This window comes from Lutjanus erythropterus, chromosome 21 (assembly GCF_056507025.1).
Source record: "Lutjanus erythropterus isolate fLutEry1 chromosome 21, fLutEry1.hap2, whole genome shotgun sequence".
Taxonomy (NCBI): Eukaryota; Metazoa; Chordata; class Actinopteri; order Lutjaniformes; family Lutjanidae; genus Lutjanus; species Lutjanus erythropterus.
This window is the reverse complement of record NC_139337.1, coordinates 17,328,889-17,356,014: the sequence shown is the minus strand read 5'-3', so window position 1 is coordinate 17,356,014 and position 27,126 is coordinate 17,328,889. Positions and strand designations below refer to the sequence as shown.

Sequence of the window (27,126 nt, the reverse complement as noted above, 5' to 3'; positions counted from 1 at the left end):
AATTGTGCACTTAATATCATTTGCCACACTTCAAGGCCAGCCTTCAAGGAGCCACTGATACTGATATGATTTCTGAGATATGAGATAAAGGTTATGGCCTGTGTGTGTTTGCACTACAGCCTACTGTTATGATGTGGTAATAACTGAAACAATAAAAAAAAAAATGCGTCCACACTTCACGGGAATGAAATGAGCTGGTTTCGTTTTTATTATATTACAGTATATAATCTTCTACCCAGTTGTGCTGATATTTCCACCTCTAGGATGTGGTGCAGCCCGTGTGTGTGTGCACCCCTCCACTCCTGCTCATGTAGTGTACAGCGGGACACTCCGCAGTTCGCTTATCCCGTTCCTTCCCGTTGCCTTTTACGCGCACGACGTGTCTGCAGCAGAAGCACAGTGATTCAGTGAGCCCGTCTTCTTCTTCTCAGCACGCTGCGAGCTTTTGGATGAAGCCAGGACTCTTTTTCTTGTGTTCCGATGGCGAAAGAGCGCTGGTTCCGTCCCTGTGATCATTTCTAGAGGAAGATACCCACGCTTTATTTTTTTTTTCTTCCTCCCTCTGTTCTCGACTCATTTTCAACAAAATGTGGGACGCGTGTTGTGTGCGCGGCGTCCGCGGAGTGCTCTCCTCGGTCGTGGCCGCTTGACTACAGGGGGATCCCGGCTCCCTTTTCATCCTCCACTCCCCGAGCAACCAGAGGAGTTTGCATGCAAAAGGTGGTTTATCTCGGCAAGGTGAGAGCTACTGTTTTTCTCTGACTTTTTAAAAATTTGGATACCACTTTGAACAGAGTCGAAAACGCTGCTAGCACAGATTTTTACAGGCTGATTTACATACAATAGAAGAAAAACCTCACAGAACACAAAATAGGTTGTAGCGTAACAGGTATGCAGTGTTTTTTGAATTTATAGGACTGCATAACAAGACAAGACATAAAAAAATAGCAACGTGATGCCTATTTTCATCCTAATACACATCTACTCATTGTACTCCACCTGGATAGTAAAACTACCTGTTTTTTTTCTTTTGTTTTTGTTTTTTTGTTAATATTTGGTAGAAAATTACCAGGCAGTACCAAATGTTGGTAAAAAAAACTGTTGCATTCAAGAACATCAAGCCTGCACTAGGATGATACAAACACTGCTTTTCATTAAAAATGTAAATCTGCCACAATTAATAATTAAAGACTCTAATATTTACAACTTTTGAAGACTCCAATTGTAAGGGCATTTTAATAATCATTTTCAAATAGAAAATCTTATATAGTGACTGTTTTTCTTATGTTCACTGGGTTATATTAGTTAGAAAATGTAATAATAATGACCAAATGTGGAAAAATGAGTTAAAAAGGACTCTAGCAATTTCTTTCACACACGGCCTCCTTCATCCAAATAGTCTGAACACATCAATGGATTTGATGGCTTCTGCCAGTTAATTTGTTTCCTGACCTACCACTGACTGAGTCCCATTCCGAGCTGATGGGGCTGCATAGAAAGCAGTGCTCCTCCAGCTCCAGCAGGAGTTCATTGCCTCACTACAGCCATAACAGTGCTGGAGCTGGAGTGGAGTGCAAAGCAAAGCAGCCATATTGACTGTTAAAACAAAATCATTGATTTGTGCCTAACACCGTCTTCGAAATGTGATGAAAGGGATCAATAACACTGTGCAGCTGTTGCTATTTTTTGACTGACGATTTGAAGTAACAGGTGACCATGTCCTAGTCTTTTTTTTGTTCCTTGAAATACGTTCTGATGGCACAGTATGCAAAATGTTCCTACAAAAACAAGGTATAGACTCATATAAGCATAGCCCCCCTCAGTCATCACTTTTGATCCACTAGAAGTGTGTGACAGTAGTTGTATTTGCAGAGAACCTGTATTTCCTTATTTTCCTCATTATTTTGCTGTACAAGACATGCTATAACAACCAAAAACATCTGTATTTTATGTGCTGGCAATGATACTTAATACTAGGAACAGCTTGGACAAATCCAGCTGATTCTACGTGTAACACAGAGCATAAAATTGATGGTGAATCTTATAACATATCCACATATTCAGCACTGAACTTGATTAACTTGTGTGCGATCAGTCTTTCAGTCATCTAACAAACTGTCTTTTTTGTTTTTTCAGCCATGGAGGGACATCCCTAAAGTGGATCCAACATAATTAAAAATTTTTAGACTTTTTTTTTTCCATTTTCCTTTTTTTCTCTCATCATTACATCTTCCCCAATAAGTCTCCTTTCCCATCACCATGGCTGAGAAGCTTGGACCAGCAGGGCTCAAGCCCAACATCCGAAACGCTCCCTCCCTTCCACCCGAGCCCATCGACATCATCCGCACCAAAGCCCGCTCCCGCAGAGTCCGCCTTAACGTCGGGGGTCTGAACCACGAGGTCTTGTGGCGGACTCTCGACCGGCTACCCAGGACCCGGCTCGGCAAGCTTCGAGACTGCAACACCCATGAGTCCCTGATGGAAGTCTGCGACGACTACAGCCTGAACGAAAATGAGTACTTCTTCGACCGGCACCCAGGTGCCTTCACCTCTATTCTGAACTTTTACCGCACGGGCAAGCTGCACATGATGGAGGAGATGTGCGCCCTTTCGTTTGGCCAGGAGTTGGACTACTGGGGGATTGACGAAATCTACCTGGAGTCCTGCTGCCAGGCCCGCTACCACCAGAAAAAGGAGCAGATGAATGAGGAGTTGCGGAGGGAGGCAGAGACAATGAGGGAGCGGGAGGGAGAGGGAGAGTTTGATAACACCTGCTGCCCAGACAAGAGGAAGAAGCTGTGGGATCTCCTGGAGAAGCCCAGCTCCTCTGTGGCTGCCAAGGTAGGGAACCGAAACTGGAAGTGTGATCACACCGCCCCCATCTCGCATTCAGAGCAGAACACTCTGCCTGGATCACAGCACATTACCAGCACACATATTAAAGGCCTACTCCCACCTGTAAAAAAAAAAAAAAAAAAAAAAAAAGAAGCACGAGTTCATCAATTTGAATCTTAAACAGGCGTGTACTGTACTCTCATCAGGTGCTTTCTTGTGCCATCTGTCTGCTCTCCATCTTTGTTAGTAGCAACAGTTGTTAGGGATGAATTAAATATAGAGAAAGCTGCCGTCTTTGGGCAACAATTTGCGTGGATGTAATGGAAGGAAAAAAGGAGGAGGTGTGGTGTGGAATAGATGTGTGATATGCAAGCAAACATCATGGTAAAGTAAAATGTACAGTACAGCTCAGACGCTCATAAATTAGTCGTGAAATAACTGCAGGAGCTACATTTAGATTCCTTTTGCTTTAACAAACTAATTTGTAAGTGCGTCAGCTTCTAGAGCTGATTTCTGTGCAGGGATAAACTTATCAAAAATATAAATTCAGAAGCTTTGTTTCTGCCTCTTGTTTTTCGTGAGTTAAGGTAAACAGCTAAGACTTCTTCTGTTCCGTGTGAAACCAAATTTGGTAAAATCTGTTAGTGAGGACTTGTTTGCCAGGATAATCCATCCACCTGACAGGCGTGGCATATAGAGATGCTGATTAAAAAGAATGATTATTGCACAGATGTGCATCGGACTAGTCACAATAAAAGGCCAATCTAAAATGTGCAGTTTTATCTTGGGAAAAAGTACATTTATAGGCACTGAACAATAGCTATTTGACATAGGGCTACATACTATTTTTAGCAAAACTACTACTCTGCGTCTCATTGCTTGATTGGCAGTTATTCTTACCCTAACCAATCACCACTCAAGCCTAAACCTAACCAACCCAGAAAACGAAGGGAACGAGTGCTAATAATGTCATGTCTTTGCCCACCTGGGAAAAAAAATGGTATCTGTAACCTGTGCCTAATAAATATCTTTTTCAAGATAAAACTGGAACCTGTATGCAAGTGAGCTTCTACTGTTGCTTTCTGTACAGGGTCATGACTAAGCCCTCCAGGGAAAAAAACTGATATCTGTAGCCCTATGTGAAATAATTCAGTGACCCATCCAACTCTCCCTCTGATTGGCTAGTACTCATTACCTTCGTTGGCTGGGTTGTTTAGTCATGAAGAGTGATTGGTTAGGGTTAGGGGAAGAATATCAGGGTAGGCCAATCAACGCAAGAGCAGGGTGGGTCATGACTTTGCCCTCCTGGGATAAAAATTGGTATCTGTAGCCCTGCGTAAAGTAGACATAGATCAGTGGCTAATAAATGTCCTTTTTCAAGATAAGGCTGCACATTTTAGAGTAGCCTTTTATTGTGACCTGAGACACACCTGTGCAATAATAACCTTTAGTGAGCATAGAAGAAGTCTTAGATTTTTACTTCAGCTCATGAAAAATGGGAGCAAAATGAAAGTTTCATGTATATTTTTATTGAATGTAGTTGGTAAGTGTGTCAGCGTCTAGTGTTGCCTTCTGTGCAGGGATTAGATATGTCAGTATAGAGAGGATCTGTCAATAACTTGTGACACTGCACATCTCTTGTTTGGAATGGTACAAGTCTCTTTTCCCATCCTATTGTGTGTCAGTCTTAGTCACTGATTGGATGCACTCCTTTCTGGATCTGACTGTGAGTCAGCGACATGACAGGATGTCAAAAGTTTGTTGCAGGTGTGTTGTTTCTGGCGCCGTTTACTATATTTACCTTGGGCACATTTATTGGATTGCAAACTGACGTAGTCATCATCAGTGCTTCTCCCTTCCCACATACCACATGTTTAGAAAACTGCTGCATCAGTCACACGCAGGTTTTAATCTTAGAGAAATCAAATGCCTGAGTTGCAAATATCAAGGGTGTCCCCGTTTCAGCTCATCCTCCTCATCCACCCCGGCTCAGTCCTCAATTAGGTAGGTCAACCTTGATGAAATCCAATCACTGGTAATTTACCTTTGGTCTCCAGTATCCTGATCTCATCATCGGGCAGTGCAGGGCAGGGCTGGTCGGGATTATATTCCATGTCAGGGGATCATAAACGCAGGGTCCCTCCTCTGTGCGTGTGTGTGACCAAGGCAACATCACCCCCCTTTGTTAGAAATTCAGATCCTGATTTGCTGTACGTGCTGTGCATGTGGTGCATTGTTGCAGGCTCTCCTCCTTGAAGCAAACAATGTTTCACTTTGGCTGAGACAGTTTGGAAATCATACTAGATTCAATTTCAGAGCCCTGGTGCCTTGTGTAAAATTTATAATGCAGTGTTCAGCTTTAAAAATGGCAAAAAATATGATAATGAATACATGAGGCTCGGCTTCTTTTATAGAGCTACATACATGTCTTATTCCTGCATGGCTTGTTTTCCCTAACTCAACTAGTGATTTGTGATTGACAAAAATCCTGTCTCAGCTTAATAATTGTATTCAGCCTCCAGTGGGGAAGCTGTATATCACCAAAATCAATTATCAGGAGGCCGCCAATATCTAATTTAAGGCAAACTCAGGTGACAGCAGTGGGATAATTTGATACGCTGTGTGATATTTAAAGTGATTTACCTCCTCAGTGTGGTCCCTCATTCTCCAGACATGTCTCTGTGTATTGCTGACCTGTTCACTATCATGTGGGGGAAGCCTGTGAGACCTTAAAGGGAAATCCCACACTAATTCAAGTTGCATTGACATTCTGCTGAGTGCTCTAAGAGGAGAACTTGAACGTGACTCTGATGGCTCAGCTCTGCGATCGCGCTAAGGTTATCCACAGCTGAAAAATATATTTGGAAATAGACTACCAGGGCTGTTCGGCTGTCAGATGGTGGCTCCCCAAGGTCAGGGAAGCCTTTTTTACGGGGCGCACATTGTGCAGTGAGAACCCTTGAAAGCCCTTGACCAAGAAAATGCCATTACTAGGCTGGTACACGCTACAGCTGTGTGCTTTTATCCAAAGCAACCTGAGCTCTCTATCAAATGCAATCACAGAGTCTTCTGGCATATATGCTCTCTCCCTCTCTGGCAGCATTTACATGAACCCTAATATTCCACAAATAATCAGAATAACAGCCCAATCAAAATTAAAGTGCCTCATGTAAACACTTCAGTAGGAAGAGACTGGCCAGATCCAGCTGGATCAGAAGATTTTTTTAATTGGGTTGAGAGGGGTGGTATAAACCTTTGATATTCTGTACAATAGGAAAATAATGATCATAATAGTGCTTATTCCGGTAGTTTGTCTCTGATTGGAATACATATACCCCATATAGGAGTAGGTGGCATGTCACAAACAAGTTTTTGGGAGGGACAGAAACAAACAGCACTGGTCAGAGGCCGCTACAACTTTCCGATGAAAAGACGCAAATATTTTTCCCAGAATATCATGAAGCTACATCTTGAAAATTACCATTATTATTATTATTATTAGTAGTAGTAGTAGTAGTAGTAGTAGTATTAGTAGTAGTAGTAGTAGTAAGATTACATGAGGTTGAAACTGCACCTCTGTCTGGAAAACTTGTGTAGTTTGTGTAATGTAGCCTGCATAATAACGTCTTTCAACTAAGATTCTGGCTTGTGGCATTCACATGTACAGCTCATAGCTGAGAGACCACCCCCATTTGCATAATTTCCCATGATGCATTGCTGAGAGCATACGTTTGCTATTTTACGTTTCAAAATTCAAATGTTACTTGTGATGTGTTTGTAATGTGTTTGTTCAGAACATGGTGGCTTTTGTTGATAACTGGTATTTTTGTGCTGTTTTATCGTTACAATATAAGTGAGGTGACTGGTTCATTTCTTCACTCTAGCTGTATTGTTTTGCTTTAATTTGGGATGCGTTTCCTTTATATTACATAGAAATGCAGACTAGAGGTGGAAAACGCAAACCAGCCTTTGCTTGCTTGCACTGCTACCCAATGAATGCCTTACATCAATATTCAGTCCCGGTACTGGTATTGAATCTGATCTGACCGTCTCTAGCATCCATGTAAGCAGTTAAGAAGATTTCAATTGGATTGAAGGCATACTGTCATTGTAAACGTGGATTCTGTCTCTTTTTCTCTCACTCTCTTCCTTTTTCCTTTTTCTCTGCATGCCTTAATCAGATATTAGAGCCCAATGTGCTGCTGTGGAGCACCTATGGCCCTCTCTGCCCTTAAATAAAGGTTAAGCATGAGAAGACTGACCTTTTCAGCAGGGTCAATCAAGCTAGGATTACATTCATTTGCAATAACAGCAGTGCACAGGCCCTTGCAGAATGGAAAAGATGGAAACTAATCTGCACCAAGAATAAAGACAGCAGGAGCGTTGTGTTAGAGGAAGCCACAAGTGAAGGATGGAGAGGTGGCAGAAACGATAGTGGCCGAGGAAAGCCCAGAGAGAGAGAAAGAGAGAGAGAGAGAGAAAGAGAGAGAGAGAGTGATGTAAGAGATGCAGTCATGTAAGTCATGCCTTAGGATGCTGAGCTGGATCTTTGCAAACCTTTCCCAATGAATAATGAATGCAATGGTCAAAACAAAGAGGACGCGGCCTAATGCAGTGGTTTCTCTGTGTTACTGCGTGACTTTTGGTCGAGTGCCCTGTCACGTGAGGAGGAGGAGGAGGAGGAAGGGGCAGGGAATTATCTTGTGTCCGGTTCCATCTGGTGCTTGGCTCATCACAGGTGAGCATCCAGGGGGAAAAGTGAGAAGTCCATGTCACAACAAGAGCGTGCAAACCCTTCTACTGTTTATGTACACCTGCAGGAGCTTACAAAAATGGAATTTGTAGCCTTGTGTGAAATAGTCATTGTTCAATGCCTAATAAATGTCTTTTTTCATAAGATAAAGCAGCACATTTTAGTGACCAAAGCACACCAAACTTAACCAATCACTCCTCACGCCTAAACCTACCAAACCCAACCAACAAAGACAACAAGTGCCAGTCAATCAAAGGCAGAGGAGGGTGAGTCATGACTTTGTCCTCTTGATAAAATAAATTAGTATATGTAGCCCAATGTGAAATAGCCATAGTTCAGTGCCTATTAAATGTCTTATTTCAAGATAAAACTGCACATTTCAGAGTCCTTTCATTGTGACCACTTCAAGACACACCTCACAATTATGCTGTTTACTCAGCATATCTATATGCTGCACCTGTCAGGTGTATGGATTATCTCGGTAAAGGAAAGCACTCACTAACAACTAACACATTTATGAAGAAAATTTGAGAGAAATAAACCTTTTTTGTACACAGAAATGCTTCCTTAAGTGCTCCATCTCCATTCTGCTTAAGCACCTCCACAGTTTATAGCCTATGGTAAAAGACTGTGCTATTAGATTATATAAGAGTTGAGTGGCAGTCATGTTTATAAAAAATATCAGGTGGAAGTCTCCATTGTTTCCTTACTGTGGGCTATAATTTCTATTAATCCGGTAGAACGTGCCATCCTTGATATTGAGCCAGAAGGATTTGTGCTGCCCTGACCCTCTTCTGTTTACAATGAGTCACGGGTGTTGTGGCGCAGCAAATACACTTAGCACAAGCTCATACGAGGAAGCCATATCCAAATTACTGGATTGCTGTGAGGAGTCTTTAGCTTGTATGTCTCCCTGTGTAAATGTATCACCATTGCCAAACATTATTTCTGCAAAGATGGATCTCGGTGCATTTAACTTGTAAATGTAGTTTGTCACCTGCCTGTGTTTTTCCACTGGAAGTGTCTTTTGTCAGTGTGACGGAAAACTTATGATTAGATGCATTTATCTCTGTGATCAGATGAGCACAACCATATGCAGAAAGTGTGTAATAAATATCAGGACCTCGCCAGCCGTTTGATACACAGCTAGTGATTTAGTGAGAGCGTCAACATTAACATATGAGTCAGACTGTGCTCCTGGAATCAAAAATTAATGCGATTAGTTGTTACATGGATGTCTACAGTACTTGCTTTCATTATATTTAAAGTATAGTTTGCAAGGGCAGCATCTTTTTGTTTTGATGTGTGTTCATGCAAAGATTTTCAAAATATTAATAATGTCATATGAAATATTAAAGCTGTAATAGGCTACACCCATCACTCCAAGAGAGACAACATTCCCACTGTTTAGGTTCTCTCCATTATAGAGTCCATTCAGTCTGGGCAGCCCTGGAAAATAATGGCTGAGGATTCAGAGCATTTTAAAGAGATCAATGTTTCTACTTGCCAGACATTTCAAGTTGGGTTTTCTATCTCCCCTCCTCCTCCTCTTCCTCCTCCTCCCTACATCAGCCATGTCTAGCCTTGCGCTTGCTCCTAATGTGGATGTGCACCATCACTCTTTCCTTTATCTAATAATGTAGTCTAGCTAGTGGGAATGCTAAGCAATGGGTCTGCATGGGCGCAGACTTGTGCTGTTTGGTCCTCCCACGCTCGGGAGCAGCCAGAGTCAGTCCACCACAGACACTGTTGGTGATGATGACACAATGTGAGGAAGCTGTAGAATAATAAGGTACTGTAACAGACACCTCAAATGCCAATCTTTTTGAATGTCACTTTTGTCACATTCTGCCTTAAAGGGATAGTTTGCATTATTTTAAGTGGGCTTGTATGAGGTACTTATCCATAGTTTGTATATTTCTGGCAATAGATGACGATCAGCAGGGTCCCAGTTTGGAGTGTGTAAGTGTATGCCATATTTATTTTGCCATCAGACAGTCTTTTCTGATGGGAAACCACTGTTATATAAGCCAAATATACATCTTGTCAAACTGCCCAGATTATTGGCAAAATCAGAAATTTTACCTTTCAGAAAACAGGAGTTGCTTTTCCACCGCTGCCTCAGTCTGCTACTCTGTTTGTATTATTCTGTGACTTTGGTGTTTTTAAAGGATAGTTTGAATCGCCAAAGTCACACGATCACGCAAACAAACTAACAGATCGAGGCAGCAGTAGACCAGCAACTCCTTCTCAGGTCAAATTGCAGATTTTGCCAAACGCATTTGTTTAGTGTGGAGAGAGCAATATTTGGCTTATGTAGTTTCCCACCAGAAAAGGCTGTCTGATGGCAAAGTAAAGTGGTGAAAATATCCTAATTAAAGTGTTAACTTGAACTTATATTGGTTTTTTTTAGATGGCTTGCCTTTTAGGTGGCTAAAATGCCTTTTGTTGCTGACCCAGAACACGGCAGTTCATTGTTAGCTTCCTTGCTGGTACTCTTTTCTTCCTCTCTAAACTGGGGCATGTTGGCCACCATCAACTGTAGGTAAAATGCTGACAATCGATAAATACCTTATACAACACGACATCAAATAATCCAAACTATTTGCTTAATGAAGTGCAGCTACAAATTCACAATACACAATTTTGTTTTGTTGATTAATTTATAGAGTCATGGATATATGACACAGCAGAATTGACAATATGAATGCATAGCATTAAGTGTGACAGGAGTAAATTCAATTAGCACACAGCTTTGCTGTAACTCCACAGCTGCCTGTTGTTTCAGATCACTGCTGACAGCCTCTTATTCTCTCCATCCGTCTGTTTTCTTCCAGGCTTTTACAGCACTGATGCAAGTATTTGGCCTTTTGTGCGTATTGATAGTGGGAGAGTCACAGATGAAGGGAGGTGTGGATAAGGAAAATGAGGGGAGAGACCTCAGTCAGCATTAAGTCAAATGTTCTTTACAGTATGTACCCTCAGGTCAAATTCAAGCAGCATGTCCACTACCTTGGGTTTTAATCCTTTCATGTGTGCATGGATTGTGGTCAGACTTCAGAGGGGTAAATCGATATGCATCGGCATTTTATGGAAGAAATGTTCTCAGCTTGTTGGGCAAATGGATTTTAGTCACTTTTTGCTTATTTTGTGAAAAGCCTACCCACCGGATGCTGACCTTGACTGCTAAAATTAGATTTGGACAACTGAGGATCTCCAGTCATACTCATAAGCTTGTCTCTGTGTATTAAAGGGGACAGTTCTGATTATTCGATGTAGTTGGTGTGGTAGCTACAGTGGATGCCAGTCAGCAAGCCCCCAGTTTGGAGAAGCAGGGAGGAGTACCAGCACGAAAACTAAGCAATAAACTGCTGTAGACAGGGTCAGCAACAAAATGCATTTTAGCCACTTTGTATTGCTTTACTTTGTCATTTTACCTCACAGAACAGAGGTCTACCACTGCCTCAATCTGTTTTTGTGTTATTGTGCAACTTTTGCTTTAAATGGATAGTTTCGGTCCACCAAAGTCACACAATAACACAAACTAACAGATTGAGGAAGCAGTAGACCAGCAACTCTCATGTTCTGTGAGGTAAAATTGCTGATTTTGCCTTTGGAATTAGGTTGGTTTAGAGAGAGCAATATTGGTGTGAATATTATAAAAGGTTGGAAAAAAAGAGGTGTGGGGTGTGGGGGTTGACAGCTACTGTAAGTAATGCACTGACTATGGATAAGTAACTCATACAACTCACTTAAAAGAATCCAAACTATCCTTGTGAGCCAGTTATTTCTCTTATGGTGATGCCTCTGTGCAAGAAGCAGCACGGAGTTAGCATTGTGCTACATTATCTTATTTGGCCTTTAGGAAGTTATCAGGATGTATTACAGGATAGGAGTGTGTCATTTAGGAAGAGCACACCTTCTCCCCGCCTGCAGGCTCCTAGTTACATAAGCCTTCCACCGGGCTTCTAATCAGTACAGCCTAGCATTTAGGCACCAGCACCTAAATCCTCTTTACCCCGCAATCATAATCAGATAAGAGTGAACCTCCTAGATTATAGGTGGCATGAGTTCTTATAGTCCCTGCATGGCCAGAGGCAGCAGCATTTATCATCTGGATGTTCCAGGACACACTTTAACCCAGTCGCCCTGTCTTCCTTTTCTCTCTATAAGGAACAGGCAACATAAGGTTTATTTTGAGTTGAAATAAGTTCTCTAATGACTCGCTTTACATCAGAAATTGTTATTATGCAATATTTGGGTTAAGAGGATAGTGGAAGATTTATACTTGTTTATCACGAAGTAGTTATTTCACTCCTTTCTCCTTAAAAAAACATGATGATGTTAGTTTTATACCTTCTGTGCTGTAGCTGTTTCATTTCTGTGAAGCCTTTGTGAGTGTGCCTTCTATTGTTTTCATGAAAAGTGGCTGATTTGTTGTATATACAGCCAATACTCACTAGTTTGTTCTGCTATTTACTCACTCTAAACATGAATTTCCTCATATGGACAACAAACTGTGCGAGTGGTGTAAGCAGTGGACGGAGCACTTTCCACTCTCCACAGTTGTGTTAGTGCTGTTTGAATTTATAGTTATGTTACTAAGCAGCAAATATCAACTTTCATAACAATCGCATGGCACGTTTACCAGGATTGTGATATCAGTTGACTGTGTCGTGTGTTTACATTATATTCAGTGAGTTTACACTCATGCTATGAGTGCATTTGATTTCTGCTGATAGTGTTGACGCACCACCGTATATACAGACATGAAAAGATATGTGGCAGATAACACACAAGGGAAATAATTAATCAAAAGCTCATCACACAAAAGCAGTTTTTTAACTTTATGATCTCACACTTTGGTCTGCTGCAGCTATGTTGTCTACCAGCCTACCTTTTCCTCCTTCTGTGTTGTCTGCCTGTTCCTCTGTTGCCTGTTGTCCCAAAGTTTCAGAGCGACAGAGGCGCAGACTGTCTCCACAAGCACAGTCTCCTGCCTGAGGCGCCTGGTGTGAGGAGAGCCAGAGAGATGCTGTGCTGCTGCCAGAGGAACGCTGACTAAGATTGCAACATGCAAGGGAATAAATTACAAAATAATAGATTTGTCTGTAATTCTCTTTTTCTCCTAGATGGTCTAGATTCGTGGCTAGTCGCCTAATTAATACGTTAAATATTCTGACAGTAAAAAGAAACCAAGGGCAATACACATTCTTTCAAAACTTAAAAGCATGGTGTTTTATGTCTATAATTTGCAGGTGCTTTGTCACAATACTGAATCTCAACTGACACTGACAAGACACCGACAGACAACAGTAGTTGAATTTAAATTTTTGATCAAAATTATTGCTTGGGACAGTTCAGTAACCCCATGGTAGTCCGTACTCAGTTCTACGCTCTTACCGCGGGATTATCCCAGGGTCATATTTAAAGAAGAGGAGGTTAAGACACTGTATCCCTTTATTGATCCAACTATACTCTTGTATCTGTGAGTCTCACCCGGAGGGTTGAGAGAGAACATCTGAAGTGAGGCAGAGGAAGTTGTTGAAGACGAGGCGAGAGAAAGCTATCGACGCTCCTGACCCTTAAAATTGATCTGTTGGAATCACGCTGTTGTACATTTTTAATTATTTCAGAAATACCCATTGATCAGTGTGTGCGGTAATTGCAAAACACACCTCCATCCTGCACTCTTGTTTTGCTTTGCCTTGCACAAATAATCCACCGCTGCTTTCCTCCATTTTCGTGATTAGCAGTGGGAACTTGCATGCAGAGGAATTACATTCTGGATGCAGCTCAGTGGCAGCGGAGTCCCAGCAGAGCCCACTGGCCTGTCTCAAGGCTTATTGCACTTGACCATGCACGTAGTGATTCATGAATGAAGATATCATTAAATGGAGCTCATGAGGCACGACTAATACACACTATGTTACTCGCACAGTTAAAGGAATAGAGAGGGGAGAGAACAACAGGCAAAACTGGATTCAGGGAACACGAAAAACTCAATTTAACACAAGTCTACTATAAACAACATGGTCAATACAAGCCGAGGCTAATGAGTGGCCAGATGGTGAGAGAAACCTGATGGTTGAAGTCTCATTAGTAATTCTACTGTCATCCCCAGAATAAACCCTCACCTTTCCTAAGTGAACAAATGTGTTATGACTGGGGCCGAAGATTATTTTCATAATTTTTTCAGTAATCGTTTAGTGTATACAATGTTAATTTCCCAGAGGTTAGGTCTTCAGATTGCTTGTTTCCAGTCCAAAACCCAAATATATTTAATTAATATGATGTACAACAGGAAAAAGCAGCAGTTCCTCACATTTCAGAAGCCAGTACTGGTGAATGTTTGGCTGTTTTGGTCTCCTCCAACTCATAAGAGAAAAATGTGACTCTTCAGCTGCTGTGTTCACCTGCTAGTTGATAAATTTATCTGCCGTTTGGTGTTCGGCAGGTAGTATACAGTAAAACCTTTTCCACTAAAAACAGCTGTCTTCGCAGCTGAGAGAGCAATTAGAGTGAAGTAAGAGTGGGTCACCTGTCTCAAAAAATAGCATCACAATCTATTTAATGGCAATTAATACGTATGTGTTAATGTGGTCCATTTTTGATAGACGAATACTAATGATAACCTCTTTTTAAACTGATCATTTTTCATTTGTTCCATTTCTCGCTACACACTTCCTGTGATGCCTGTTGAGCCTGCAAAAAAAAAAAGAAAAAGAAATCCAGGGGATGTAAATTGGCAAAAGGCCTCGGGTCTGAGCACCATCAGAGCGAGACATAAATCCCACTGAAGGCTGGGAGTGGCTGCGGACCAGCAGCGAGAGGCAGCGCTGGCTGGCACTGCCAGCATGAGTGACACTCCGGGTAAGAGGCTAATGTGTTCCTTCCTCCTCCTGCCTTCCTCATCTCCTCCCTGTCCTCCCGCTCGTTGCCTCCACCTCTGCCTCTTGTGAGGTTGCCTTACCCCGTCTGTTGCTGTTTTACCTCGTCCCAGAAGGCGTCAGAAATGGGGGGAGATGGAGAGAGGACAGGGAGGTAGAAGAGTCATCATTCTAAACGCTTTGAACACCAGGTCTCTATTACGTGCTTCAGTGAACCCCCTTCACACACAAACACACACTATGTGCTCACAGCTCACAGTTAGTTTTCCACATCTCTGCACATACATACAATAATACACACATTATTACCTTAGTAAGTGCAGCACACAGACCAACGTGCCCGTATGCAGACGCACACATACACACACACACACATAAACACACCTTCAAATACTGCTGAGCCAGCTTTCTGTTAGTGCCACAACACAGTGAGTGCCACACTGTTGTCTCCCTCCCTCTCCCCGTGCCATCTCTCTTTCAATATCCTTCACCTCCTCTCCATTGCCTGTTTACCACCCCAGCTGCTTTCATAGCCTCCCTTTACGTTTGCTTTTTTATCACCAACGCCCCACAATCCTCCATTTCCTCTTATAACGCACAGACTTCCTTCCTTTCAACTCCCTGCTCTGTTTTCCCTTCCCCTCCACATTGCTGTCTTTATTTATTCTCGGGGTGAAAGCTGAATTGTGACCTGGCTCGCCGTTCCATCTTGGAAGCAGTAATATGAGAGTGCATTGGTATTCATTGTGGTGCGTTCTTTACATTTGGCTCTATATCACTCATGTTTATGATTCAGTGCCACTGGTCAGAGAAGTCCGTCCTCAGGTGTCTCCACTGCCTTTGTGTTTCCAGGGGTGTTCCGCTGCTTCCAGATATCAGGGCTCGGGCCACGTAATTGACACTGATTATGAAAATAAGTTGATTTGCATATCCTGCATCAAGAATCAAAGGAAGAAGCTGCAGCTAACAGACCTCGCCTGTGATCATCTAAAGTGGTGGTGTATTTTAGACAGATTATGGCAGTACAATACAGTATGGCTCCTTATTGGTCCACAAATTGGACATGACTTATCACAACTGTTCTGCACTGTTCAGCATTCCTGTTTACTATGGCAAATGTTGGAAAATGGTGGGAAAAACCCATCCCAGTTTTTCAAAGTCCAAAGTGATGTCTTATTATGTTAGTCCAACAACCAAAGATATTCAATTTAATGTTATAGTTAACAGAGAAGCAGGAAATCTCCATATTTTAGAGGCTGAAAACAGCATTTTCTGCCCCTTTTTCCAAGAAAAAATACTTCATAATCCGTTAGCGAAGTAGTTTAATAGTTTAATTCTTTTTGCTAGATTTAACTTGTCCCGTCTTGGCATTTTACTTGCCCTGGGTAAGCAGGCAATCCTTACTGTTGAGTCCCAGTGTCTTTACTGCTTCCATGTTAAAAGTAAGCACTACTGATTTTAATTACATTATCATTATCATTACACCATGCATCATCTTTGGCCATTTTAAATTTTCTGTTTACTTTACTAACCATATATAAATGAAAAAACATGTTTAAAATAACATTTCAGATTGTTGCTACAGTCTGTAATTTCTTTAATTTACTGATGCAAAAATACATTTGCCATATATGTAAATAATAAAATATTAAATATCCATGACATAACCAAGTTTTTATGTGTAGTACTTAAAGTAAATACACTGATTGTCCAATTCAGGGAAAAAGGTTGACACAGTGATTCAATTAATATGTATCACAGCAATCCTTTTGAATTTAGGTCCAGTATTTTTCTTATTTGGCATGTGACAAATATGGTCTATTAAATAGGGTGAAGATTAGACAAATTAAATATGCCACTGTTATTTTTGTTTTGGCTATTTATTTTGGATAGATGAATTGTTTTATTAATCAAGTAATAAAAAGACATCTAGAGTAATTGATAAATTAGTCATTAGATTAGTTGATTAATTTAAAAAATAATTGTTAGGTTAATCATTTGGTGCAGCCCCACTGGATAAACTGAGTGGCTTTACATACAATAAAGACATCTTGAAAAATGACTGGTGGAGATGTATAACAAGTGATGCATATTGAGAGTCCTCAATAACAAAAGGGTTTTTCCTGCAGAGGCAGTCTCCTCTGACCAAGAAAACCCCTCCATGCTCTCAACAGGAAAAAAAAGATCAACTTCATTTTACTTGTTTCCTCGGAAATGCTGTGTTTGCGTAGTTTCCATGGTGACCATGGTGTGCCATGGTGACTTATCGACACCCAGGGAGCAATTCATCTCTATACAGGCTGTGTGAGAGGCAGAGCAGCTGGTACCCGACAACCAACCCCAAATGCAAATGTAAGGGAAACGCTTCAGGTCTCGCTGGTTTAAGCCTGCGCTCAGATTGCGTGCATCTTCACTGGGATGATTTTCGTTTTCCTTCTGAAGTGTTTTTAGTAATTTTCTGTTTGTGTCATTTCTGCCAAATGCTTTAATAGTTCTCACTGACACAGAAATTACCTCCTATTGTGCAGCGGAGTGTTCAAATGAGTTCTCACACAGTGCAGTCGCTGCTGTGATAAGATGAGCGTAAAATACAGTCAATTTTAATTGCGCCGAGATGTAATAATCTGCTCTCCTCTGGTTTGAGACTGAAGAGGAGAAAGAAGCGAGGAATTTAGGTTTATGTGGAAGAAAGGAGAAGAATGGTGACGCTGCTTTTCTTGTGGCCCGGCTCTCCAGGCCAATCAGAGGGTCTCGGGAGCATCAGCAGCAGAACAGGGACTTGGTTTTGTAGGACAGAAGAGATTAATTAAAAACCTCTGCTCGATGGATGAGCCTCTGAGGAAGAGAACAGAGAAAGATAGCACAGATCAGTGGGAGGTTGAAAAGGGTTGAAGCCACTTGTTAGCCACTGCTTCATGGATACCGGGTGACGCAGCAGTAGATAATGTGATTGGGCCAACACATTTCTTCACATTTCCTTCTCATCACCGCCACCTCCTCCTCCCTAGTCTTCAGCTTTTCCTGTCTTTTTCCTATTTTAGCTCCTCTGTTGGAACGCCTCCATTTTCATACAGCGTCTTCCCCTCTTTCTCGCTTCGCTTTTCTCTTGTGTCATCATGCTTTTGGCGTCACTGTGGGCTGCGCTGCCAGCTGTTTGCTGTCTCCCTGCACCCCAGGAAGTGACAGAAGAAATTATTATATCTCCCACTCTTTGTTGTGTGTGTGCGGGCCACCCACGTCTTCTGCTGAGCCACAGGGGTTCCTCCGTGCTGACCACAGTATCTCTGCCTCCACTCAAACGCTTTAATGCACCTTAAATTTCAGTCTTCCTATATCTGACATCTATTCAGCAAAAAGTTCATCTTAAATACTGTATTCTCATATTCGGTCATTAAAGTTTAAGCACAATATTTAACAATTTATGCCCCTGGCAAGAGATATTTATGCTGATTTCAAGAGTTTCTTCACTTGAATTTTCCAGAGATATGTGCCAATGCTTTTTTTAGACATGGCTCTGAGGATGGCAATATTTGTCTGTTGGTCGGTCTACAACTGTGGTCCTGACAGAAATATCTCAACAAGTACAGATTTCCATGATGTCCTGAAGATGGATATTAATAACTTTGGTAATTCCCTGACTTTTTACGTAGTGCCATCAGCAGGCCTGCAAAACTAACAGCATTCCCATCAGCCCCAGCTGTACTTTGCTAATATGCTAAACCAACATGATGAATATGGCTTAATATCAGCATATTAGTGTTTTCAATGTGAACATGTTGGCATGCTGACAATAGCATGTAGCTGTGCCTCATAATGTCACAAAGCTGCTAGCATGGCTTTTAACTTAACTTAAAGTTGGACTCTTCGTCTTTTTAAAGTTATCACAATGTCAAAATCTATGTTTGAGCATCTCGTGCTACATCACCTATGCATTGGTCAAACAATCACAAAACAGTCTTTGTAGATTTTCTCAGGTAGTCTATTCTTCATAGACTGAACAGGACTATTCCTAAGTACCGGTTCTACAAGAAATATATGAAACGGGCTGTTTTGGCTGTTTAATGAAAGTATTTAAATGACATTTATTTAAAAGGTTAAGGTAAATTGTAAACATTGTTCCACTAATTTGTAGAAAAAAAAACATTTTACAAAAGCTTTGATTAAATTACTGAATGTCAGGCAGTTCCTCTGCAGCATGGTCCCCTCGAAGCTGAAACCTCTGTGTAACCCAAAGGTCACAGCTTTAATCCCCCTAACAGCCACAGTGTGAAATATTAGACTAAAATGAATGAATTTATATGTTTTATTCATCCCACTCCTCCTATGCCATTCAGTTTTCAACCACGCCATTCATAAAAATCAGTAAATCAGTCAAACACATCACTAAATGTGCCCTCAGCTGGAAGTGTCCATCTGTGTGTCCAGTTGGACAAGGTGACAAAAGGCATTGATACAGTCCTTTAGCTCCCTGGTGTGATTGTAATCAGCTTACTGCCGATGGAGGGAAGCACCCGGCTGGCCCGAGGGCACACAGGGACGAAGACTCACCATGTGACTCATGTCAATGTCAGGTAGCCAAGCAGTGGGCCAAAGGATCAGTGTCTGACACACCTGAAAGGTCACTTTGCCTTCTGGTTTTCCCTGGTGTGTGTGCAGATGTGGTTCTGGTCCTCTGTCACATAGAGGGCTGTGACGAGAACTACATTAATGCGATACCGGGGTCATGTGATGCCTACGGCAGGGTTGAGCACAATACCGTCATCACTGCAATTTTTTTTTGAAGCATCTATTAATAAAACTAAGGATCACACAAGTCAGAAACACAGCCAGCCTCTGATTGGTTGACAGACTCAGGGATTGCCAATGACTGGCTAACAAAACGTAAACAACAATATCAGAAAAATTATAAATGATCACAGAAGATACTGATATCATTAAGGATTTATTTTATAAAGTCTCTGAAAAGATGTTGCAGTTCAAGACTGGATTACAAAGTTCCTGAAAGGGATATGATCACAGACATTGGTATTAGCTTAATGCTAGCCTTTCCTGCTTAGCTTAGTCTGGGGCTAAACTTTAACTTTTTCAGCTGTTGGGAAACGACAGAATGACGGACAACGGACTTTTCTTGGTTTTGAGAAGTTGCAATGTTTATTAAATTACAAATTGTAATCTGCACTGTACATTTACTGCCAGGTAGACAATTTACTGCTTTAAGATTCTGCTCTGCTATTGGTACTGAAATCTGTTTTGCACACAACAAAGATTACAGTGTGTCATTTCACAATCACATGCCTGATTTAAATAGTTGCCCTCTAGTGTGGACTTTACAGAAACATCACCAAGCATAAATGTTTAGTTAACATTGCAGCAACACTCACTCTATATGGCTCTGGCAGCAGGTAGACTCCTGCTAGGTAGTAGCATTACATGCTAAAGCTAGTAGAGCTAAATGGTCTAAAGTGCATTTGTATTTCACTTGAAACGATTCCAACACTGGTTCGGATGTCTGACAAACAACTGTGTAAACGATACCCAACCCTAGCTATGAGCAGTGCCTTCACTCATCTGCTGCTCGCTTTCCCTCACATGCTCCTTTTCCTTAAAGGAGCATGACAATAGGCTTGAATAAAGTCCAATAAAACATAGCAGTCGCGGTAAACTGCCATCCTGTGGAAATATGTTGCTTTGTCACTGCAGTAAGAAAAAATCCATACCGTCACAGCCCTAGTCATGCATTTGAAATGAGAGAGCCTGTGTATGTGTGTGTGCGGGTGTGTGTGTCTTCACAGTTAAAAAAGAATAGTAACTGTGGACCTCTTCTGAAGTGTTGTCAGACATATCACAGCACAAGTTTTCTTTGTGTTTTTGCGTCATCTGAAGAGGGATCTGTCCTCCATCATTGCAGGATCAGGGCAGATTTTGGTCTGTTGGGTGTTGACATTTGGTTGAAGCCTTGCCAATCGATAGGATGACTCTCAGGTATTGACCAGTGTGCTGAAAGGCCCACCTGTCTCTTTGTATTTCATAGCACAGGGCTGTGCAGAATGTACAGTGCAACCGAGCAACACCATCGGACAAGCACACCATGGCTGTACGGGTGCTTTTACGTGCTGTTTCACTCCCGCAGCTCCAGCAGCTATTATGTATTTATGTCTGCATTCTTATATTTATTTTTCTGAACTTGGTGCTACTTTTACAGCAGCTCAGCTCTTCTCTTTATGCTTGTTTGTGACTCAGCTTCAGTGACTCACTGTTAAGTTGATTCTCTTTATAACCTTCTTTGATTATCCACATCTCTTGTGTGAAATATGGACTTCTTCCCTGCCCTTCATCTCACCCTAGTGTCCTCTAATCCTTTCCCCCTTCCTCCCAAATCACTTGTTTCCTCTTAAGACTAGTCTCTTCCTTCTCTCATACAAAACTAATAAACATTTACGGGACTTCTCCACCTGTTTGTGTTTAATTTGTGATGCATGCTGGCATAGGAATCAGCCAAACCCACAAGAAGTCTGAGTTCTAGCTCTAGCAGCTGGACTTACCCGTGCTGGCCACTGTGTCTGGCACTATCCCAGCTAAAGATTTTAAAAGTGTACTTGTTTTGCAATAAATCCCCGTTAAGTAGCGTGACAGTATCTAAAGGCCACCTAGCACTCTTAAGCATCCCTAGTTTTCGCCTCCTGTTCCAAGGTATTGAATAAGGTGTCTGAAGGCGAATAACAATACTAATGTTGATGGATGACTGTTGATACAAGGCAAAGTAGCACCGGGGCTTTGTCACGTTTCCAGTGTTGCTATTCTCGCCTTTTTTTTTGAGTGGTTGCTTTCCGCCACTATACAGCGAGTAGTCTTGCTCTATCTGGATCACACTAATGCTGCTTTAAAACTGCATTAATGTCGCTATAAAAGTCATCTTATGCCACAGATAGACACCATAAAGCTTAGTATTAAAACTGCTTTAACACTTAGAGGCAGATGTAAAGGAAAGCTCACTTCTAAAAATACCAACATGGGCGGCCGGACCCGCCACATTACAACACGTTGAGTGAACAACAATGTGCAATCATGCGGAGAATAAAACCTGAAAATCTAGATTTTCTCTTCACTTGTTAGTCTTGGGGAATACAGGAAGAGATTAGGAGGTCTCATTTAAACGTATAGCTGCATTGTGAATGGGTAAAGGCTAATGCGGATTATAATGTGAAGCATTAAATCGGCTAAGGCAGTGATTCATCCACCCTTGGATGCATGATTCATCTCCTCTGTTATTACTTCAATATGTATTTATTCCCTTTCTTTCACATGTCACAGCTGATGAAACCCTGGCCTTTAATCTTTGTGAAATTCTGTGGTAAAATGTAGAATTTTATAAAGTGACACGCTTCCAGGGTGACCTTTTGGCTCTGTTTGTATGTGTATGTCTGAGAAAACATATTAATTTAACTTTAAACTCATCTCAAGAACACAAACGTTTACGCACATACACTCTTAGAATTAAAGGTTTGCTTCTGAGGAACCCTTTTTTTAAGAAAGGACTTGTCAAGGGTTCAAGAGCCCTTTTCATTTCCTCAAGGATTTTTTTTTTTTTTTTTTTTTTTGGAAGAACACCCTCAGGGTGTTTTAGATAAAACACTTACAATGTGAAAGGGTTCTTGGTAGAACCTTATCAGTGTGTTTGAGATAAAACCTTTGAAATATAATAAGGGTTTCAGTAGAAGCTCCTGAGTGTGTTCTAGATAAAACCCCTTTAGTGCTAGATAAAACCCTTAAAATATTAAAAGGTTCTCAGCAGAACCCTCAAATATGTTCTAGAAAAAACCCTTGGACTATACAAAGGTTATTGGTAGAACCCCTGGGTGGGTTCTTTTTAGCACCCAGAAGCTGGAAAGTTTCTGGATACAACCCCTAGAGAGGGTCCTGGTTGGGACGATTAAACGGGTTCTCTGTGGGACCTCTGAGAGTTGGTTCTGCATGAAACTTTCACAGATGGTTCATTTTGGGTTCTAGGTAGAACAGATAGGTAGAAAGGGTTCCAAGTGGATCCTTTCTAAAAGCTTCTACGAGGAATCAAAAAGCTGAAGAACCCTTTATGGACCTGTTAGCATCTTTATTTCTAAGAGTGCAGATTTGCTTACATTTGTATGCGCGGACACCTCTGACTGAGGAATATTCAAACAAGACAGATGAAAGACAAAAACGATAACATGGTGTCAGTTTCCTTTCCATTCCTCAGACAACAATTTCTTCGTACTTGACACATCATTTTCTCTCTCAGGAAGCTGAAGCTGTACAGGGATGTCTTCATCAAAAGATTCATATTTATCTGTATTTTCTTTGACATGTCAATTTATTTAATATTTAAACACTGATTTATTTTTTGTTTTGTCTCAGTCGTCCATTTGAGATTCATTCCTTCACTTTGCTCTTATATATGCGGGTTTACCACCAGATTTACAGGTTTACACAGCTGATGGATTTCCACAGAGTTGGAGGAATGTGTCTGGAGAAGCTGCACACACTTTGGCAGCGGAAAGTTGTGACAGAGGAATGCTGTTTATGTTTAATAGTTTAAAAGTTTAATAAATATTAATTTAAAAATGTTTACCATTTCGACGTGTTTAAGAGGTGCGGCGATTTAATCATGGCGGTGTAATTTGTCTTACTGAACACAAGAAAATTCCACAAATTACTCTTTCCTAATTGAAAACCCAAGTCTGTCGTCTTGCCGGGATTAACTCTGGTGTCAGGAGGTATAAATCCAGCCTCCTGTCTGTCTGACAGACGAGCAGACACACCCCCAACCTGATGTGCTGCTACCCTAATCCCCTCTGACGATACCACAGAGTCTGAGGACAGAAATTAACTGCCCTGTTACATTGTGTCAGCTGCGTCGTCTTGCCTGCCTCATCATTGCAGCGGTCACGTGCTCATGACGACAGCAAATCAATTAGCATTGATGGAATGTATCAGATTAAGACTAAACAGAGCCAGAAGCGGGCTCATTAAAACGGTTGTCTGTTTAGCCTGTCTGATAGAAGGCCAAGTAGAGGCTTAATGGGGGAGGGTTAGAGATGTTGAGGGACACTGTGGATTGCTGGGGTTTACTAATCTGGAGCTACTGGCTTCTCCGTCTCTCCAGACTGAACAAAAATCAGCATGGGGTGGTGGGTGGCGCTGGATGTTATAGAAGTGGATGATGCTTAAACTTAAAGCTGCTCTCATCAGTGTTTTTGTATCAAGGTCAGGTGACCATGTGTAATGTGAAAGGAGTTGTTTAGTGACAAATTCACAAACCTTTATCACCCAACCCTCTTGGTTCCCTCAACTCTACAGCACAATTTAACATTTTTCAACTCACTGTTCTAGTTTCACTGGTCATAACTTTGCTGTGGCACCGGTTTCAACGAAAAAAATTCACTTTATGCTTGTCACCCAGTACCAGACAGCAGAGAGACAAAGTTAGTGACAAGCTGGGCAGGATAGTGGAGTGTTTAGCAGTTAAATAGTCAGATATTTCCCTTAAGAGTTGGTGGAGACCAAAACAGAGCTAAAAGGAGAGTGAGTATTGGACTGAAACACAACTTCAACTTTCTGATTTGCTAACTCATTAGCCACATTAGCTATAACTCAGGTGTGCAAAGTTTGCACTAGTCTTCTGCTCCTCCTCTTGCGTCTGTTTTTAGGCTTTAGAGAATCTAGCCTGTGAATGGAGACTTTAGCCATTCACAGGTCTCATTCCCAAAATGTCAGTGTTTGACAACCTGGGAATGAAACCAATCCAAAGTATCTGCAATTTCACAACAACCAACAATCTTTCCATAATCAGTTACTGCACTATAACTATACATTATTTAGAATGTATGAATTGTTCCAAATCCATTCATCCATATGTTTGTACAGACACCAAAAATACAGATGTATTTGAGGATGTATACAAAAATGCATGTCTATTTATATTTGAGTGTGTCTATGTGATAAGGTGTGGGTTTACATGCACGTGTGCCCATGTTCCTGCCTGTTTTCAGGTGGGCAGTTTGCATGCCTGCAGAAACACGCGGTGCACAGGAGTCCTCCCATTGGTCCCCACTGAAAGATGCAGTGTACTCAGCCTGCAGATTACATTAGTGCACCCTGCATACATGCGTGTGTAGTGTATGTGTGCACTGTATGTGTGCATGACTGTGTGGGAGTGCAAATGCAGCACACTGTAGCCAGCCATGTAGAACATTGCATGGACAGCATCATGCAAAGCACGTTGCAATTCAAGAGCTCTGCAGCAGGCGTGGAGCTCCATCCATTCACAAGAATATATTAAACACCATCTCAATACAGTAGTAAATGTCAAACAAATTTCCCTTTAGTTCTTTGTCCTTTATATTAAACATGAGCTCCGGTTGAGCGAACGTTTTGCTGAGATTGTTTTTTTTTTTTTCTGTGATCTTGAATTGCGTGATAATGAAATCTCCAATCTTATCAGCCCCAGATATCTGCTCTGTTCTCTGACAAAGCACTCATTTGTATCTGGTAGCACCCACGAAGTAGGACATAGTAAGGGAGATGTACTTTGATATAAAATATTGATAGCAGGAACATTTGCTTGAATTGCAACAAAGTGCTCGCAGACAGAAACAGGGAGTTTTGGCTAAAGAAAATGAAAAATAGAGCGAGCGCGGGGAAATACCATAGGCAGAGAGAGGGAGGTGAGCTACAGTTTATCAGAGTAACAGACTGCAGCAGTTGGAGGGATAAAAGCACATTATGAAGAAGTGCTGTAGACGCAGCTTCACAAGGATGGAGCTTTGGTTCAGGTTGTGACTCTGTGACCATAACGGCGACGTGGCTCCCATCCAGCGATAGCTCCAGGGCTCCTCTCCTCTCCTCTGCTCTCTTGCTTGCAACTGCAGCCAGCTCACAAAATGTTTGTTGCTAGGCCACATAGACGACTGAACATGGGAGGAAAAACACACTACTGAGGTGCAATCAATAGTCCCTAAATAATTTCCTAACTCTATTTATTTGATGCTTGCTTCGATCCAAGGGTTTCATCAATATTGCTGTCAAATGAAATAATGTTGTATTTGGCGATGTTAGCTGGCCTCTCTGTCTCTCTCTTGGCCACTGCAGATTGAGGTAAATGTTTAATGGCCATGCGTGTTCAGACTGAGCCTTGAAATGTACCACTCTTTGCAGAGCACATGTTCCTTGATCTGTCCAGCAGGACAATAGAAAGCCTGTGCATGCGAGGATGTACAGTAACCTCCAATCTTACACTGTAAAAAAAATCACAGAACATAACGTAAATACACAAGTTTTATTTATCCAAGCTAATTCAACGTATCATTTCTAGTATTTATATTCACAGACCTTGTAGTGAGCATTAGTCATGTAGGAACTATTTTCTTTTTGTGATACAATACGTCAGTGCTTTCGTCAAAGTACTGATACTGGGTACTAATGCTGTTTGTCAAAGGAAATCAAATTTGTTTGTAATATTCGTCAGTGTGACTGAAGAGCTGTTGATTCAACTTAATATCTTAGGTTTCATGAACATGTTTTCTTATTAAGTTTATTTGACTAGAAAAAATCATTTGTTTCAGTCAACTTAAAATTTTAAGGCAGCCCGGACACTAAGTTTTTAAAGTTAAAACAAATCATTTATTTTTACAGTATATGTATCTCCTTTTTTTTGTTGTTTGAACTCTTTTTCACCTGAGCGGTCTTGTGGCTGCTCTTATTTTGAAGTTCAAAGCTTAGGTTGTACCTCATATCTCTGTTTCTAATATATGAGACATTCTGTATTTGCATTTAGCTGACAGGGCTGAAAGTGTAACGGGGCATAATGTAGAGTAGTACAAACAGAGCCACAGAGCAAAGTCAAGGTGTCAGGTTCACTTTAGGACTGGGACATTTGAGCTGTCTACACATCGGGGAATATGTAGCCTAATCTGGAATGTGGGGCAGTGATCCACTGTATCTGCACAGAATCCACAACTTTATTGATGTCATAAAACACCAGGACACCATTTTAATTCCTCTCATTCATTTCTTCATCTCTTTCCAACCTGCTACTTTATCTGTTTTTCTCTTCTTTTTCTTCTTCCCCTGACGCCAATCCCTTTCTCTGGCCTCTATTTGCTTCCACCCACATGCCCACCCACCATCCTCTGCTCCTCTATCCAGCCAAGAAAGCTGCCCTGCATTTTACTTCTCCCCTGTGGAGGACACTCCATGTAACCTCTATCATTCCAAATAGTGTGCCAGGTTTGAACGTGCAGCTTGTTAACATTTCATGCAATTGTAACCGACCACTAAAATTTATTGTGTTTTTTAACTGCGACCCTCTGTCTGTGTGTGCATCCTCTATCCCAGCGTGAACTCTGGATGATGAGCTCACAGGTCTATGCAGCAACAGTGCAAGTCATCACACCACCTTAATCTGACGCCACTGCGTAAGACAATTTAGGCAAATTAGCAAGTGAGATGTGCGTGTGCTGGTACTAATCTGGCATAAACATAGAGTGGGCTATTTAAAGTTCAGTTTCCACTGCAACAAGTCAAATTTAGCACAAGTAGATAAATGTGTGGATATCACTTTATCATCCTGATAACTTAATCCCTTCTTTGTGTATCCATGCAAGAGGAAGAGAT

At 41.4% G+C, this 27,126-nt stretch overlaps 1 protein-coding gene across 1 annotated transcript in view; it reads left to right on the top strand.

The window, feature by feature from the left end:
- The first annotated feature begins 369 nt into the window (after positions 1-369).
- The window catches only part of kcnb2b (potassium voltage-gated channel subfamily B member 2b), a 114,696-nt gene continuing 87,939 nt past the window's right edge, over positions 370-27,126 (top strand). Inside the window, exons 1-2 of the mRNA XM_084746962.1 lie at positions 370-738; positions 2,137-2,841. Of these exons, the coding sequence (XP_084603088.1) occupies positions 2,260-2,841 (582 nt within the window). The 5' untranslated portion in view covers positions 370-738; positions 2,137-2,259. The remainder of the gene's footprint in view (positions 739-2,136; positions 2,842-27,126) is intronic.